A 16,664-nucleotide genomic window follows, 5' to 3' on the forward strand; every position below is an offset into this window, starting at 1 on the left:
TTATTCTTTATAATAATACCTGCTCTCGGCCTACCTGTCGAGTTATTATAAAAGAGTGTATATCCTTGTTGTGTTAGACCTGATATTTGTCTGTCTCGAGTCCATGGTTCTTGAACGATGCCTATGTCAATGTTCCTCTCACTGAGAAGAACTGCAAGATTGGCTGAAGCATGCGTACTGCGCTTCAGGTTGATCTGCACGACTTTAGGCATCGGTGTTGGGTGTTACGTCTGGGGTCTTGTCGTCGATGACCAGGTCATCCAACAGCTTGTTGGTGTCATCGACCTCCTCGAGTACATCATGCGGCTCTGCCAGGAAGACCTTGATCTTGGCCTTCCGTAGGCCGTACCGGATGGTGTAGTCGGCCTTCTCAAGCTGCGGCAGTTTGATGAGGAAGAGGAACGGCTGGCTCGTCTTCATCTCCTTCTCTACTTTTAGTATCGCCCAGTCCTCTGTGTGCACTTCTGGGTTCTGAGCCCTCAGCAGCGACAGCACCTTTCCTTGGTCAGTCTGCTCCTTTGGCAACCAAATGCGAGCCCGCGGCCTCCTTGGAATCTCCCTGGCGTGGACGAGCCTAATGCTAAGGCCGTCCCATGCATCTCCAATCTTGGCTATGCATTCCGCCAGGAAGGTCATTGAGAACGAGTCATCGCACTTGATCACCCGGTGCCCCCTGACCATGTCCGACGAGTCGAAAGAGGGGATCGGACCATCTGGCACGGATGATAGCCTTTCTGCTATCATGTCGGCCACCTTGACCTCGATCTCCTCCCACTTCTCCGACAGCAGGCGTCCGTCGTCGTGCAGGTCGTCCACCAGTGCCATCGCGAGGCTGTCTCTGGAGGTCGGTCTTGGCCTCCCCTGAGCGTCTTTTGCCCGTTTGGGTGCTGTGAGGAGTCGTGAAACTCCCCACAAATCTCGAGGCAGGAGAGCCCCTAGCAACAGCAAAGGCAGCGAGAATGCGGCAGAATCCAGGTCCACCGGTAAATACTGGACATTGGACCCGGCTAAAGCGGAGAGACCGTGAAGTAACGGTACCGCGCTGGACCTTGGACCCACGCCGCCAAAGGGCAATGAGGTCGAACGGTGAATCCGTGGGCTTCGGACCGGCACAAAGAGGATGCACCGTGAACTAACGGGACATCTTGGACCTTGGACCCGATGCGTGCCGTGTGCAAAGGGAACTAACGGGACATCCTTGGACATTGGACCCTACCGAGCCGTGTGCAAAAAGGGAAATAACGGGACCGCGCCGTAGCCTATATAAAGGACGGCGCAGGCGCAGCTCAGGACAGACAACCAAGATACGCGAGCGAAAGTACAAGTGAGACAACCAAATATCAAGATTCAAGTGCGAGGATTCAATCGAGTGCGTGACCGTGAGAGTACTAGTACTCAGGCTAGAGCCAGACCGACCTCAGGGAACACGACGAAACAGGTGATCCCAGGATCATTCTGGTCGGACCCGAAAGGAAGGTTGTGCAGACTTTTGAGTCCTACAAGCCGGGTGGAACTGGAGAGCTGCCTTTGGAGAACGCGCCGCAGGAGTCCACAAGTAGCACGAAGAGACACGAGAACAGCGACGCCGTCGAGGAGCGCCGCCGGGAAACGCACGAAGAGAATCTTGAGCCGAGGAAGGCACGTCGCCGACCAGGCAAGTCGCAACAGCCAGCTGACGCAGAACCCAATTCCAGCGAAAAGTAAAACTAATAAAGTTTTCCGATTTGTCCCAATCGGATATCTCTGCATTTTCTTGGGTCACGGGCAGTCACGCAATACAAATTTGGTGGAACGAACACACAATATCTCTGAGCTAGTCGCGGCGTTTACGTAGCGATCAAACAGTCAAAACAGTTCGTTACAGTGCGCTCACGCTTGCCTCGTGCGAGCGGTCCCTCTTTGTGTTGGTTTCAGTGGCCTCCAGGCGCGTCGTCATGTATTCTTCGAAGTCTGCGATCTCCGCAAGGCATCGAGTCTTGTCCTCCGTATCGCGCTGGTCAGTCTTGCCCTCTGCCTCATTCTTGGCTATCTTGCCGAGAATAAAGCGAGCCCGGCTGACCTTGGCCTTTCGCTGCTGATGCGTAACAAAGGCTGCCTTGCTGGTACCCGGCTGGGTTCCGCTGTTGTGTGGGTAGTTGTTCTTGGTGTCTAGTGGGGTGCTGGTCTTAGCAGCCCCTTCCGTTCCCATCGGAGCCGGAGCACCCTGACTGGGTGTCCGCGGCCCTTCCTCGATGGTAGCGGAATCGGTTTGGGGTTTAACCTCCCCAGTGAGGTCCGAAGCTACGGTGTTAGGTTTCATTTTCAATACATAATCGTCCGCGTTGCTCGACCAGGCAAGCGCGGCGGGCCTGAGGGTTGTTGGGGCTCTATGAAAAAGTCGACCGTGACTCCGCCCCAAAGCCACGGCAAGGCCACTTTTGACCCAGGGTTGCCCGGCCCTGGGAAGGCTCTGGGAAGTCATAGCTATGACTATGGATGCTGACGAATCTACCCTCAAGTCAGGCGTGCCAAGCGACCCGTGCCCACTGACTTTCAGGTATGCAGCTGAGGGGTAAATCCAGCTGTGTTTTAACGGAGCCTTCCAGGGGCCGGGCAACCCTGGGTCGGAAGTGGCCTTGCCGTCGAGGAAGGGCCGCGGACACCCAGTCAGGGTGCTCCGGCTCCGATGGGAACGGAAGGGGCTGCTAAGACCAGCACCCCACTAGACACCAAGAACAATGTAACGAACTGATTATTTAAGTCTGCTCGCTACGAGATTCGTGCGGCTAGCTCAGTATAGTTGTGTGTTCGTCCCACCAAATTTATATAAACGTGACCGCCCAGTAGATCAGTGAGAAAGCACAGAATTCACGGGTTCTTAGTGGGTTTATTGCGGGGTGATAGTACAGTGATCTTGATATGGACACTCGTGGACGTCGATGATTCCTGGTCGCCTTGATGACTTGGTGCTCTCCTCGTTGACGAAGTGCTCCGGTTCTGTAGCTCCCTCGACGATCTCTGCAGCTCCCTGAAGATCCCTGAGGCTCCCTGAAGATGCTTGGCGTTGCTCGTCTCGGCTGTGTTCAATCGACCCCTACTCGTAGCGTCTTAAACTCGCCAAGAGTTCAGCTGCGCGGGTTTAGGGAAGCGTCACCGTTCTCAGACTAGGGTGAACAGAGGTCGCGATCTCCAGGATTGTCTCCTCTCGATGCACCACCGTCTGTCCCTTGCTCTGTCCCGGATGGTCCCACTAGAGTTCCACTCAGATCGCGCTGGCAGTCCAAGTTACGCAAGGATGCTGCCGAGCGCTTCACTTCGCTTCTACGCCTAGTGCAAACGAACGTTCCGCCCTAGCTCCACCCTTTGGCTTATCGCCCTTGACGTTTCCGCGTAGGTTGGTCTGTCGTGGTGTGTGGCTGCTTGGCTTGACGTAGCGTGGCTTCTGGTACTCGGGGTCTTGGTCGTACGCCGATCCGGGACTACACGACTCAACCGTAGGGCTGTTATGGAGTTCTCCACTTGAGGCCACAGACGCTCGACCGATCTCCCTTCTGGCTCGTTTCACTCGGGGTTCCGACACACGCCGCTCCGGGACTACACAACTCAAGCCGCAGGGCTCTTCTGGAGTGCTCCACTCGAGACCACAGACGATTGACCGATCTCCCTTCTGGCCGATAGGATAGGATCTTCCCAAGCTCACGATTTCTTGTCGCAGGCTTTCACCACTCAGGACCTGTTCGACGCTCCAAGCTAGATGCGAGGATTTCGTTGAGACAGGAATGAAAGCGGATCGCCTTGACCTAGCCGTGTGACGCCCTCTGGACCTCAGCTACCTGTGTCTCAATTCGGAGATTCCTGGTGATCCAATCCCGAACGTCTCGACGTAGCGATCTCGATCCTTGTAGGTTCCCACGGCGTTGCTTCCGGCGACTCGACTTTCGTTGCTCACTGACTGTTCACTGTACTGGCTGACTTGTTCACGTGGATTATCTGGACTGATCTTGATAGATTGACTCTTCGTGATCGACTGATCCTGCTGCCAGTGCCCGGCGGCTTTATATAGGGCCTCCGGGTACCGTTATTTCCCCTTTGCGCTCTGTCCGCAACAACTCTGCACTCTGGGTCCAAAGTCCGTGGTTCCCGTTTGACCCACTTGTCCTTCACGCATGGCCTCCGCTTTTATTTATGCGTGTTGCTGCCGTCCCGCTGCATTCAATGGTGCATGTGGCACGCTTGTGTGTTGCTCCGTTGCGGAGATGTGGCCTTTGTCCATCGTCCACTGCAGAGTCCAAAGTCCGGTGTAGTTCCGTTATTTCCTTCTGCGCTCTGCCCGCGGCAACTCTCCAACGCAGGTCCGAAGTCCAAGGTTCCTGATTGACTCCTTTGCACATCGCCCACAGCCTTTAGCTGTTGTTCTGCCTGTTGCCGTCGTCACGCTGCTTTCAATGGTGCATGTGGCACGCCTGTGTGCCGCTTGGTTGCCGAGATGTGGCACTTGACCTCCTAGTCCGAAGTCCACGGCAGAGTCCAAAGTCCGGCGCCTGTTCCGTTAATCCCTTTTGCACCCGGCGCTCTCGCTCTGCCGGAGAAGTCTCCACTTTCTCTCTCTCTCTGCACCCTTGTTCTCCCGACTCTCACTCTCCAAACTCTCTCTTCACCTTGAAGTCTCCACTCTCTCTTCGCCGCGCCGCTACTACGCTAATTCGCCGTAACTGGTATGCGGCCGGCGATCCGTTATTGTTGTTGCTGCCATTTGTGGGGAGTTATTCAACTCCTCACATTCCCCCCTTACTTCGGGAAGTTTTAAAAAAAACTCGTTCCTACTCTCCGGCGTTTCCTCGTGTATCCTAGCCATTGAGTCCTTGCGCTGCTTCTGCTGCTTCCCTCGGCGCTCCCTCGTTGCTCCATCGTTGCTCCCTCGACGCTTCCTCGACGCTTTCAACTCCGAGAGTTTCTACGGCGCAAGTCGGCATCTCTGCAGCAATTTTGAAGCTCCCGCGCCGATCCTCCCTCTGGTCCTACTGGGCATCGATAACCATCGGCTATCGATAAGCCAGCGGGCACGTAGTTTGAATTTCCCGCGACGATCTCCGATCTGGTTCCGCTCAGAACCGATATTCATGATCTATCGATATCATCCGCTATCGATATCGCAGGTGTAGCGTTGCCACCTGATCGCAGCGATATTCACCATGATATTTTCATTTAGCTTGTGCCCATCGATCGCACTATCGTCCCGTGCTAATCGACCGCCTTATCGAGGCGCCCCCGTCCCTAGTTCATGGTGAGTTGCAAAAATTGTTCCCGTGAGTGCACATTCGGTGATTTTGTTCTTGTTTTCTAACCCTTTTTTTTCAGATGCTTCCAAATTATGCCCTTCCTTGCCCTTGGGTCTTGGGTCAATGCCCCTGACCAGTCTGGCTGCGGCGGAACCGTGGGTTGCCGCATTCTGTCAGCCAATGGTTTGTTTACCACTTTGGTTGTGGTGAGTTGCCCAATTGGCTGGACCGGCATTTACTCTGTTTATATTCCAGGGTTTTTGTGTTTTTCTTCCGTTTGGTGCTTTCTCTCAGGGATGTCTGGCTAGATACGGTATAGCCCTAAAGCTGTACCGTCTCCCCCCTTTCTTCGGGGCACGTAAAAAAAATCTCCGTGCATATGATTTCCTGCGTGGCTTCATCTTGTGCGTTTCTGTTTCCCGCGGCGTGTTCTTGGATGCCTCTGGTGAATGCCCGACGACCAGTCCGCTTCTAGTGTGTGTCCTTGTGTATTCTGTGTATCAGCGTATCTGTGTATTCTGTGTATCTTTCGAGTTCCCTGGGGTTTCCACGGAGTTTCCCTGTAGTTTCCTCGGATTTACCTTGTAGTGTCCCTGGAGTTTTCGTAGAATCCTTGGTGTGATTTTGTAGAATCCTTGGAGTCCTCGTAGTGTCCTTGGAGGGATTTCGTAGTATCCTTGGAGTTCTCGTAGTGTCCTTGGAGGTCTGGTAGTATCCTTGGCGGGATTTCGTAGAATCCTTGGAGTTCTCGTAGTGTCCTTGGAGGAGTTTCAATGTTGTTGTTCGTTTGTTGTTTCTGCCTGTTGCGTTCGCTCGCTTGTTTCTTGTTGTTTAAGCTCGCTTACATGTATGGTCCGCTCTTTCTTAGTGTTTACATGGCGTATTTTACATATTACAGGCGAAACAAAATCCACGACCTGGAATGGCCCGTCGTATCTAGGGGCCAACTTTGCTGCAAATCCTTCGGCCGCTTTTGATAAGTGGTGTTCTTTGGCCCACACGATGTCGCCCACTGCTGGTGTCCATTGCCTCCTCCTTAGATTATAATGCCTGGCTTGATCCTGGGAGGCTTTTTCCAGATTTCGCCGTACGATCTGAAAGATCTCCCTGAGTTTATTGGCGTTTTCGTCCGGCGTTTCGGTAGCTCGTCCGGTTCCCAAGTTTTCTCGATCGTATAGGGCGCTCGGTAGTCTGGGCTCTCTGCCTTGAGTAAGAAACGCCGGGGTGTAGCCAGTGGATTCTGAAACGCTGGTGTTTACTGCCAGCATGAGTTCCGGCCATTTCTCGTCCCAATTTCTCTGGTCCTGCCCGGCGAACTGCGCAATCATTGTTTTCACAGTCCTATTCGCTCGCTCGGTCGGGTTCTCTTGCGGGGTGTATGGAGCTGTGAACTGTTGTTTGATACCCATATCGGCTAGGAAACCCTTGAAGATTCGGCTGGCAAATTGTACTCCGTTGTCCGTAATGACCACCTTTGGGACCCCGTACCTTGCGATTATTCGTTCTCTGAAAGCTTTCTTTAGTGATTCGGCCGTCGCGCTGCGCAGTGGTACTAACTCAGTCCACTTGGAGAATCGGTCTATCAGTACTAGCAGCATTTGGTTGCCGTGCTTTGAACGCGGCAGGGGTCCGACGAAGTCCGCACATACCGTTGCCCATGGTTCCTCTGGCACCTGCGTTAGCATTTTGCCAGCCGCTTGCATTTGATTCGGCTTGAATCTCATGCACATCTCGCATTTTCTCACATGGGCTCGGGCATCTCTGTGCATGCCTGGCCAGTAATATCGTGCAGCCAGCCGTGCAATCGTCCTTCGGCTTCCAACGTGGCCCGCTGAAGGTGAGTCGTGGTTCTCCTTTAGCACCGTTTCCCTGAGAGCTTTAGGGACGCACATCTTCCACGTTGCGACATCCTCGCTGCCTGCTCGGTGTGGTATGTTTCTGTATAGTGTGTCACCTTCCATCACGTAGTCCGGGTACTTTTGCGGTTGGGTCTTAATCTTCTCGCGCATTCCTTGAGTCCAGCTGCATGCTGCAGATGCTTCCGCCGCCGATGTCTCCTTGATCCCTCGAAGCGTTTCTGGTAGTGGCTGTCTTGACAGGGCATCCGCCACCACGTTGAGCTGTCCTTTCCGGTACGATATTTCGAAGTCGTACTGCTGTAGCTCCAGGGCCCATCTGGCGATCCTTCCTGAAGGGCTTTCAATGCTGTTTAGCCACTTCAGGGCCATATGGTCGGTTACTACCTTAAAGTGGTAACCTTCCAGATATGGCTTTAGCTTCCGGATCGCCCAGACGATTGCTAAGCACTCCTTCTCAGTCGTCGAGTAATTCTTCTCGGCGCCGTTGAGTGTACTGCTTGAGTAAGAGATTACCTTTTCGCCGTTCTCCGTCTCCTGGGTTAGTATTGCCCCGATGCCGTAGTCGCTCGCGTCCGTCTGCAGGGTGAACGGTTTGTCGAAGTCCGGGCACGCCAATACGGGGTCTGCAACGAGTCTTGCCTTGACCTCTTCGAATGCCTTCTGATGTTCCGGTGTCCACACCCACTTGATGCCCTTGCGTAGCAAATCGTTAAGTGGTTTGACTATTTTCGCATAATTAGGTACGAATCGGCGGTACCACGATGCTACGCCCAGGTACTGTCGGAGTTCTCTTACTGTGGATGGTGGTTCTAGTTCGGCGATGGCTGCTACCTTTTCCGGATCCGTGCCTATTCCTTCGCTGGTCACTCGATGGCCTAGATATAACAGTTCCTTCTTGAAGAATTGGCACTTGTCTGGGTTTAGCCTCAGATTTGCTTCTTTCAGCCGCCGAAACACTTCTCTCAGGTTCGCTTTGTGTTCTTCTAGCTTGCGTCCGATCACTATTATATCGTCCTGGTAGGCGAAAGCGTGGGGTGACATTTCCGGACCAACTACTTGGTCCAAAACTCGTTGAAAAGTCGCGGATGCTGAATGGAGACCGAAGGGCATAACCTTCCACTGGAACAAACCTTTTCCGGGCACCGTGAAAGCCGTGTATTGCCTGCTGCTTTCCTCCAGCTGCTGATGAATCTCGCTTCTCGCAGTTGGTCGAGGATATAATTTATGCGCGGCATTGGGTAGGCATCCTTTATCTTCACCATTACGATGGGGGAGCTGTATGGGCTCTTTGAGTGCTCTATGTACCCCATTTCGAGAAGCTCATCCACCTTGGCATTGATCTCCCCTTGAACTTTGGGATTCTTGGGGTAGTATCGTTGCTTGATTGGTTTGTCGTCTTTCATCGTGATCAGATGCTCGGCCATGTTCGACGTTCCCGTAATGTTGTTGAAGTCGGCTAGCTGTTCCTCCAGGAATTTCGCTGTGTCGTTATCCTCGCTTGTGTGTTGAACGACTGCCACCGATAGCTTTTCCTCGAGCCACCCATTGTGTCGGTTCCTGGCCGGTATTGTGATCTCGTGTCCGGCGCACTTTATTACGGTTCCGACTCGCGTGAGGAAATTCCATCCTAACACCAACGAATCCACTACCCCTGGTAGTATCAGCAGGCTCATGGTCAATCGCTTGTTTCCGAATGCGATTTCTACCTCCAGCTGTGCACTGATTTCGCCGCTTCTCCCGTCTGCCAACCTAACTTGCCGTCTTGTCCTTGTGATCTGCCCGAGAGCAGCCAGATTGTCCGCCAGTTCCTCGCTTATGAAGCTCGCTGTTGCCCCGGTGTCGATTGTGGCTTTATACGTGCCTCCACCTATCGTTACCGCTGCGGACAACTGCTGCTCCTCCTCGATCAGCTTGCCAGTTAGTTTGGAGAGGAAGCATTTTGCGATCCCCGCCCGCCTCTCTGCGGCTGAGATCGCTGACCATTTCCCACTCTTTGGCAGCACTCGACGCTCCTGATGCCCACTTTGCCGCACACCCAACAGAACAACAGGCGCTGGTTTCGACGGCCGCGTTCCCAGTGCCCGTGACCGCCGCACTTTCGGCAGGCCTCCTGGGGGTCTGTGATGTGGGTACTCTCCCGTGGTCTCTGCGTTGTGATTGGTGGCCTCCACAAGGGGTTTGTTGGCTGCCTCTGTTGGTGTTGTATCGGCAGCCGCTGGTGTTCATACGGTGGGTTGGTTGCCTGTTGTCGGTGGTCTTGTAGGGGCGGTGTCCATTGACTGTTCCCACGGGGTTCCTGGTCGCCAGTGTCCTCGCACCATCTGCACATCGTTTGTGCCAGTTCCTCAAACTCGTCGGCTAGGTCCATGAGTGTATCCAGGTCTGCCACTGTGTATGCCCTGAGGGCGATCTTTAGGTTCGGTGTGCAGTTCTGGCGGATGATGGTGAGGGCCTCTGTCGGCGAATAATTAAGTGGCCTCATCATTGCCTGTATGTCGATCATGTAGTCCTTGAACGTCTCCCCGTAGCCTTGCTTCCTCTGCTTGACTTTGTCCGAAAGTGTGGAGAAGAAGTCTCTCGGCAGGAAGTATGTGTTAAAGCTCTGGATGAATTCCGCCCAGGTTTGCCACTGTTTGTTGTTGGAGATGAACCATTTCAATGCCCTCCCCTTCAGTAGTTCTGGCATGGCGCGGGGGATCATATCCAAATCCAGGCCGTATGTATTTGCGGAACACTCCACTCGCTCCAGAAACTCGAACGGTTTCTCAATTCCGTCGAACTTAAACGACCATTCGCGGACTTGTTTCGCAACCTTTGCATAATCTGGTTGGCTGGGTGTCGGAGTCCGTACCGGTGCTGCTGTTTTCTGTATGAACTCTGTATTTTTCCTCTCCTGGCTTGGCTCCCTCTTTTGTGCCTCCTTTTGCATGTTGTCGATGCTCAGGCTTGCCAATAGATATTCCCCTTCGGCGGGAGTCAATGTGATGCTTGGGGCTGTTTTCTCGGTGTATGCTGCCTCCAGCTCGACCCAGATCCCGACAAGTTCCGGGTCGTTCTCCGTCTCAGAATAGTATTCTGACAATACCTTTCTTTTGTCGTCTGTTCTTCCTTCCAGGGTGATGTTTAGCCTCTCTGCGACGTAGGCAAAATCCTCTGTCTTGAGGCGGTAAATCCACTTCTTTCCCATTCTGCTTTATGTTGCTTTCACTGCTGGGACAATCACGTTTTGGGCGCCAGATGTAACGAACTGATTATTTAAGTCTGCTCGCTACGAGATTCGTGCGGCTAGCTTAGTATAGTTGTGTGTTCGTCCCACCAAATTTATATAAACGTGACCGCCCAGTAGATCAGTGAGAAAGCACAGAATTCACGGGTTCTTAGTGGGTTTATTGCGGGGTGATAGTACAGTGATCTTGATATGGACACTCGTGGACGTCGATGATTCCTGGTCGCCTTGATGACTTGGTGCTCTCCTCGTTGACGAAGTGCTCCGGTTCTGTAGCTCCCTCGACGATCTCTGCAGCTCCCTGAAGATCCCTGAGGCTCCCTGAAGATGCTTGGCGTTGCTCGTCTCGGCTGTGTTCAATCGACCCCTACACGTAGCGTCTTAAACTCGCCAAGAGTTCAGCTGCGCGGGTTTAGGGAAGCGTCACCGTTCTCAGACTAGGGTGAACAGAGGTCGCGATCTCCAGGATTGTCTCCTCTCGATGCACCACCGTCTGTCCCTTGCTCTGTCCCGGATGGTCCCACTAGAGTTCCACTCAGATCGCGCTGGCAGTCCAAGTTACGCAAGGATGCTGCCGAGCGCTTCACTTCGCTTCTACGCCTAGTGCAAACGAACGTTCCGCCCTAGCTCCACCTTATCGTCCTTGACGTTTCCGCGTAGGTTGGTCTGTCGTGGTGTGTGGCTGCTTGGCTTGACGTAGCGTGGCTTCTGGTACTCGGGGTCTTGGTCGTACGCCGATCCGGGACTACACGACTCAACCGTAGGGCTGTTATGGAGTTCTCCACTTGAGGCCACAGACGCTCGACCGATCTCCCTTCTGGCTCGTTTCACTCGGGGTTCCGACACACGCCGCTCCGGGACTACACAACTCAAGCCGCAGGGCTCTTCTGGAGTGCTCCACTCGAGACCACAGACGATTGACCGATCTCCCTTCTGGCCGATAGGATAGGATCTTCCCAAGCTCACGATTTCTTGTCGCAGGCTTTCACCACTCAGGACCTGTTCGACGCTCCAAGCTAGATGCGAGGATTTCGTTGAGACAGGAATGAAAGCGGATCGCCTTGACCTAGCCGTGTGACGCCCTCTGGACCTCAGCTACCTGTGTCTCAATTCGGAGATTCCTGGTGATCCAATCCCGAACGTCTCGACGTAGCGATCTCGATCCTTGTAGGTTCCCACGGCGTTGCTTCCGGCGACTCGACTTTCGTTGCTCACTGACTGTTCACTGTACTGGCTGACTTGTTCACGTGGATTATCTGGGCTGATCTTGATAGATTGACTCTTCGTGATCGACTGATCCTGCTGCCAGCGCCCGGCGGCTTTATATAGGGCCTCCGGGTACCGTTATTTCCCCTTTGCGCTCTGTCCGCAACAACTCTCCACTCTGGGTCCAAAGTCCGTGGTTCCCGTTTGACCCACATGTCCTTCACGCATGGCCTCCGCTTTTATTTCTGCGTGTTGCTGCCGTCCCGCTGCATTCAATGGTGCATGTGGCACGCTTGTGTGTTGCTCCGTTGCGGAGATGTGGCCTTTGTCCATCGTCCACTGCAGAGTCCAAAGTCCGGTGTAGTTCCGTTATTTCCTTCTGCGCTCTGCCCGCGGCAACTCTCCAACGCAGGTCCGAAGTCCAAGGTTCCTGATTGACTCCTTTGCACATCGCCCACAGCCTTTAGCTGTTGTTCTGCCTGTTGCCGTCGTCCCGCTGCTTTCAATGGTGCATGTGGCACGCCTGTGTGCCGCTTGGTTGCCGAGATGTGGCACTTGACCTCCTAGTCCGAAGTCCACGGCAGAGTCCAAAGTCCGGCGCCTGTTCCGTTAATCCCTTTTGCACCCGGCGCTCTCGCTCTGCCGGAGAAGTCTCCACTTTCTCTCTCTCTCTGCACCCTTGTTCTCCCGACTCTCACTCTCCAAACTCTCTCTCCTTGAAGTCTCCACTCTCTCTTCACCTTGAAGTCTCCACTCTCTCTTCGCCGCGCCGCTACTACGCTAATTCGCCGTAACTGGTATGCGGCCGGCGATCCGTTATTGTTGTTGCTGCCATTTGTGGGGAGTTATTCAACTCCTCACAACAACTACCCACACAACAGCGGAACCCAGCCGGGTACCAGCAAGGCAGCCACTGTTACGCATCAGCAGCGCAAGGCCAAGGTCAGCCGGGCTCGCTTTATTCTCGGCAAGATAGCCAAGAATGAGGCAGAGGGCAAGACTAACCAGCGCGATACATAGGACAAGACTCGATGCCTTGCGGAGATCGCAGACTTCGAAGAATACATGAGGACGCACCCGGAGGCCACTGAAACCAACACAAAGAGGGACCGCTCGCACGAGGCAAGCGTGAGCGCACGCAAACGGGCAAAAGACGCTCAGGGGAGGCCAAGACCGACCTCCGTTGTGACGAAGGCCAAGAAATTCAGCGACGTAGCCAGAGACAGCCTCGCGTTGGCACTGGTGGACGACCTGCACGACGAAGGACGCCTGCTGTCGGAGAAGTGGGAGCAGATCGAGGTCAAGGTGGCCGACATGATAGCAGAAAGGCTATCATCCGTGCCAGATGGTCCGATCCCCTCCTTCGACTCGTCGGACATGGTCAGGGGGCACCGGATGATCAAGTGCGATGACTCGTTCTCAATGACCTTCCTGGCGGAATGCATAGCCAAGATTGGAGATGCATAGGACGGCCTTAGCATTAGGCTCGTCCACGCCAGGGAGATTCCAAGGAAGCCGCGGGCTCGCATTTGGTTGCCAAAGGAACAGACTGACCAAGGAAAGGTGCTGTCGCTGCTGAGGGCTCAGAACCCAGAAGTGCACACAGAGGACTGGGCGATACTAAAAGTAGAGAAGGAGATGAAGACTAGCCAGCCGTTCCTCTTCCTTATCAACCAGCGCTGCCTGCCGCAGCTTGAGAAGGCCGACTACACCATCCGGTACGGCCTACGGAAGGCCAAGATCAAGGTCTTCCTGGCAGAGCCGCATGATGTACTCGAGGAGGTCGATGACACCAACAAGCTGTTGGATGACCTGGTCATCGACGACAAGACCCCAGACGTAACACCCAACACCGATGCCTAAAGTCGTGCAGATCAACCTGAAGCGCAGTACGCATGCTTCAGCCAATCTTGCAGTTCTTCTCAGTGAGAGGAACATTGACATAGGCATCGTTCAAGAACCATGGACTCGAGACAGACAAATATCAGGTCTAACACAACAAGGATATACACTCTTTTATAATAACTCGACAGGTAGGCCGAGAGCAGGTATTATTATAAAGAATAACTATAACGCACGTCTATGCCCCAATCCTAGCACACCGGATCTAGCAGTTGCCAGATTCGTGGCGGCGGATGGGACATCGATGGTGATAGCCTCATCCTACATGGCCCATGATGAACCGGCTGCACTTGAGCCAGTCATCAAGCTGCTGCAATGGGCGGAAGATACAAAGACGACCCTGGTGCTCGGATGCGACGCTAACGCGAGGCACACATTATGGGGAAGCTCGGAAACCAACAAAAGGGGTGAGTCTCTTTTTGATAATATTATCTGCCGCAACTTCACCATATGTAATAGAGGTAACACAACCACCTTTTTATTCCCAAGCACAAGGGAATTTCAGGGATGGGAAGAGGTGTTAGACCTCACTTTACAGACAGAATTTAGTAGATATAAAGTTGAAAAATGGATAGTGTCGAAAGAAAATTCCTTTTCAGATCACAGGTACATTTTCTTCGAAATTTCGATTCCGATTAGCAAACCGGAACCGAAACGTAACCCCCGTAGAACAAACTCGGTAACAAATTCGGTAAGTTTGTCTACTCGAAAGTTAGCAACAGAAGAATACGCGTACAAACCTCTACGACGACCCTTGACAAGGAAGTAGAGGACCTAACAAACATTCTAAACAATGCATATAAGGAAACCTGCAAGGTTTCATACTCTAAGAAACAATACCCTTTATGGTGGACCAAAGAGCTTTGCACTCTGAGAAAGATGGCAAGAAAAGCGTATAACTCTAGCTATTCTACCAAGGCATGGGAGCCATACAAAGAAGCACAAAAAGCATACAAAAAAGCGATATACGCAGCCAAGAAAGACTCTTGGAGGACTTACTGCGAATCGCTAGAAGGTATAAAAGACTCGGCTAGACTAAGCAAGGTCCTTGCTAAAGGGTATAACAGCCCAACTCTATTACACAAACAAGACGGATCAGCGACTACAACAGTGGAAGAATTCCTAGAGACACTAGTGGATACACACTTTCCAGGCAGCCTTCGAGAAAAGCCAGCACCTACTGAAGGTCAGAGGGCTCATCTACCAACACACACAAGGGATATCATAACCATTGAAAGAATCAACCGCTTCTATGGAAGGAAGCCAAAGTTGTATTTATACCAAAACCAGGAAGAAGAGGTCATGTCCTAGCAAAGGATTACAGGCCGATTAGCCTTACCTCCTTCCTAATGAAAACGCTGGAACGAATGATCGATATTCACATCCGGGAAAACACCGAGAAGGGTAGTACACTTGAGGGTAGGTACTTTAAAGACCTACCCAGGTCCGCCCGACTACGATTCGTCAGCATCCATAGTCATAGCTAGACTGTGGACCTGCTTCCAGCCGCCCTCACGGGGAGAGTATAGTCGCACTACCATCGGTGCATACAGTTACGGCAGGGGACGAGTCCCCCGTTGGTCCCCCTGTGTACACGACGGCTGACGGCCTACTTGATTTTATACTTTCACAGTATTTTAAAAAGTATCTTAATCACTTTCCCGAGCTACTTAACAAGAGATGAAGTCAGTGATAAAATTCAAAACGTTGGGAGACAATTACAACTTAAAAATAACAATAATAACGAATAATCAATGACTTTTAGAGTAAAAATTATAACTATTACGGTCCCTGAAAAATAATAGTCAATATTGTTGTATCCCAAGCCAGCATTTATTTGACGAAAATTTTTATTGGCGAACGCAAAAGTAAAAGTTAATCTTCAAAATTGTAAAATAGAATCTCTATTTTATTGTGAGTCACAAAAAAAATGGTGGGTCGGGGATCGAACTTGGTCTTTTTTGTTGGGAGACAGAAGCTCTACAGGCTAGGCTACGTCCAACTGTTAATATTCATGAAATAAATTTCTACTTGACTCTTTTATTTGAGCAAAACCAAAAATTTGACATGTTAAAATCTGACAAGAAATGGAATGGGGTAAATTCCTAGTTTTACACTTAATTTTTAGCGAAACTTTAGGGCCATTGCGCACCGCCTAAACGATTATATAAAATTTTTCGGTTTTCGCATAAATTTATTGGACACAGAAACGTACCATTTAAGATGCTGCGCTCAGCTGACCTTAAAAAAGTCCACCCTAGTGTACATAGCAGAGCAAATCATTGTTTGTTTTTGTGTTTTACAGATCCAAAGTTTGTCGATAACTTAACTAATAAATAGTTTGCTGATCGGGCTTTTGCATTTTAAAAAACAAAAGCAATTTTAAGGAAAATTTCGACTGTAAAATTCAGCTTAATGGGATTTCTGTAAAGTCTACCGATATTTTAAAATTTAACGTTTAGTTAAGAAAAAGAAGCAAAAGAAAAGATTTGCGATGTAATCAATTTTTTAACCGCGAATTTTAAAAGTATTATGAGTGTGGTAGTTTCGTTTTAAAACTGTTGGCTGTGGTATTTTCATTTTCTCCTTGCGCGACAGCAGGACATACATACATACATATGTCGGAGACAGGGGTCTCTTTGTCGCTTCGCGTATTGGTTTGTCCGTCATGACTTCCTTTTACACTTGGGTCTTTTTAAGATGCGTAGCGAGTTGCACTTGTTCCTGTTGCCCGTTCGAAGGTTCTCGAAAGAATGAATCCTGAACACTCTACTGCTTTGCACAACTCTACGTTGCAACAACAACTGCGCCACACTCGGCTAAGGTGAGTTCCCACCTAGCCACGCTCTTGAAACCCTTAAACGGTTTAAACGGTTCCTTTTCTCAATACTTTATTTAAAACTAGCTATACCCGGAGCGACTTCGTTCGCTCAAAATTAATTTGCAGTTAGGAAATTAGGTTGTCAGGACTTTCTTATATCTTATTTGCGCGTTTGTTGAAAACCTTTGCGTAAACAACCTTTCTAGAAGAATCTTCCAGAGAGAGAATCCGAAGGCTACTGGTAGAGCTACATATATAATAAATGAATGCGATCTAAGTAAAAGTCAGTTACAATGTTATCAATGAAATTTTAATTTGCGCACAAATGTACACTTGCTTGTAAATTGGAATTTGTTATTTTTAAATTTATTGTTATACCCGTTACTCGTAGA

At 51.4% G+C, this 16,664-nt stretch overlaps 2 protein-coding genes across 2 annotated transcripts; one reads left to right on the forward strand and one right to left on the reverse strand.

Moving 5' to 3' along the window:
- Window positions 1–204: 204 nt before the first annotated feature.
- LOC138914919 (uncharacterized) lies at window positions 205–825 on the reverse strand. Its single transcript, XM_070219625.1, has one exon. The coding sequence runs from the start codon at window positions 823–825 to the stop codon at window positions 205–207; it is 621 nt and encodes a 206-aa protein (XP_070075726.1).
- An 11,789-nt stretch (window positions 826–12,614) lies between these two features.
- On the forward strand, window positions 12,615–13,412 carry LOC138914921 (uncharacterized). The gene is made up of 2 exons (XM_070219627.1): window positions 12,615–12,952; window positions 13,049–13,412. The coding sequence occupies exons 1-2, from the start codon at window positions 12,615–12,617 to the stop codon at window positions 13,410–13,412; spliced, it is 702 nt and encodes a 233-aa protein (XP_070075728.1).
- Window positions 13,413–16,664: the final 3,252 nt, after the last annotated feature.

This window comes from Drosophila takahashii, chromosome 2L, assembly GCF_030179915.1.
Source record: "Drosophila takahashii strain IR98-3 E-12201 chromosome 2L, DtakHiC1v2, whole genome shotgun sequence".
NCBI classification, from domain to species: Eukaryota; Metazoa; Arthropoda; class Insecta; order Diptera; family Drosophilidae; genus Drosophila; species Drosophila takahashii.

Bases quoted from the DNA above. Each gene is read 5' to 3' on its own strand.
- LOC138914919 (XM_070219625.1), bottom strand. From the start codon at position 825: ATGGCACTGGTGGACGACCTGCACGACGACGGACGCCTGCTGTCGGAG.
- LOC138914921 (XM_070219627.1), top strand. From the start codon at position 12,615: ATGAGGACGCACCCGGAGGCCACTGAAACCAACACAAAGAGGGACCGC. The intron at 12,953-13,048 runs GTGCGATGACTC...CGTCCACGCCAG, and splicing joins AGGGGGCACCGGATGATCAA to GGAGATTCCAAGGAAGCCGC.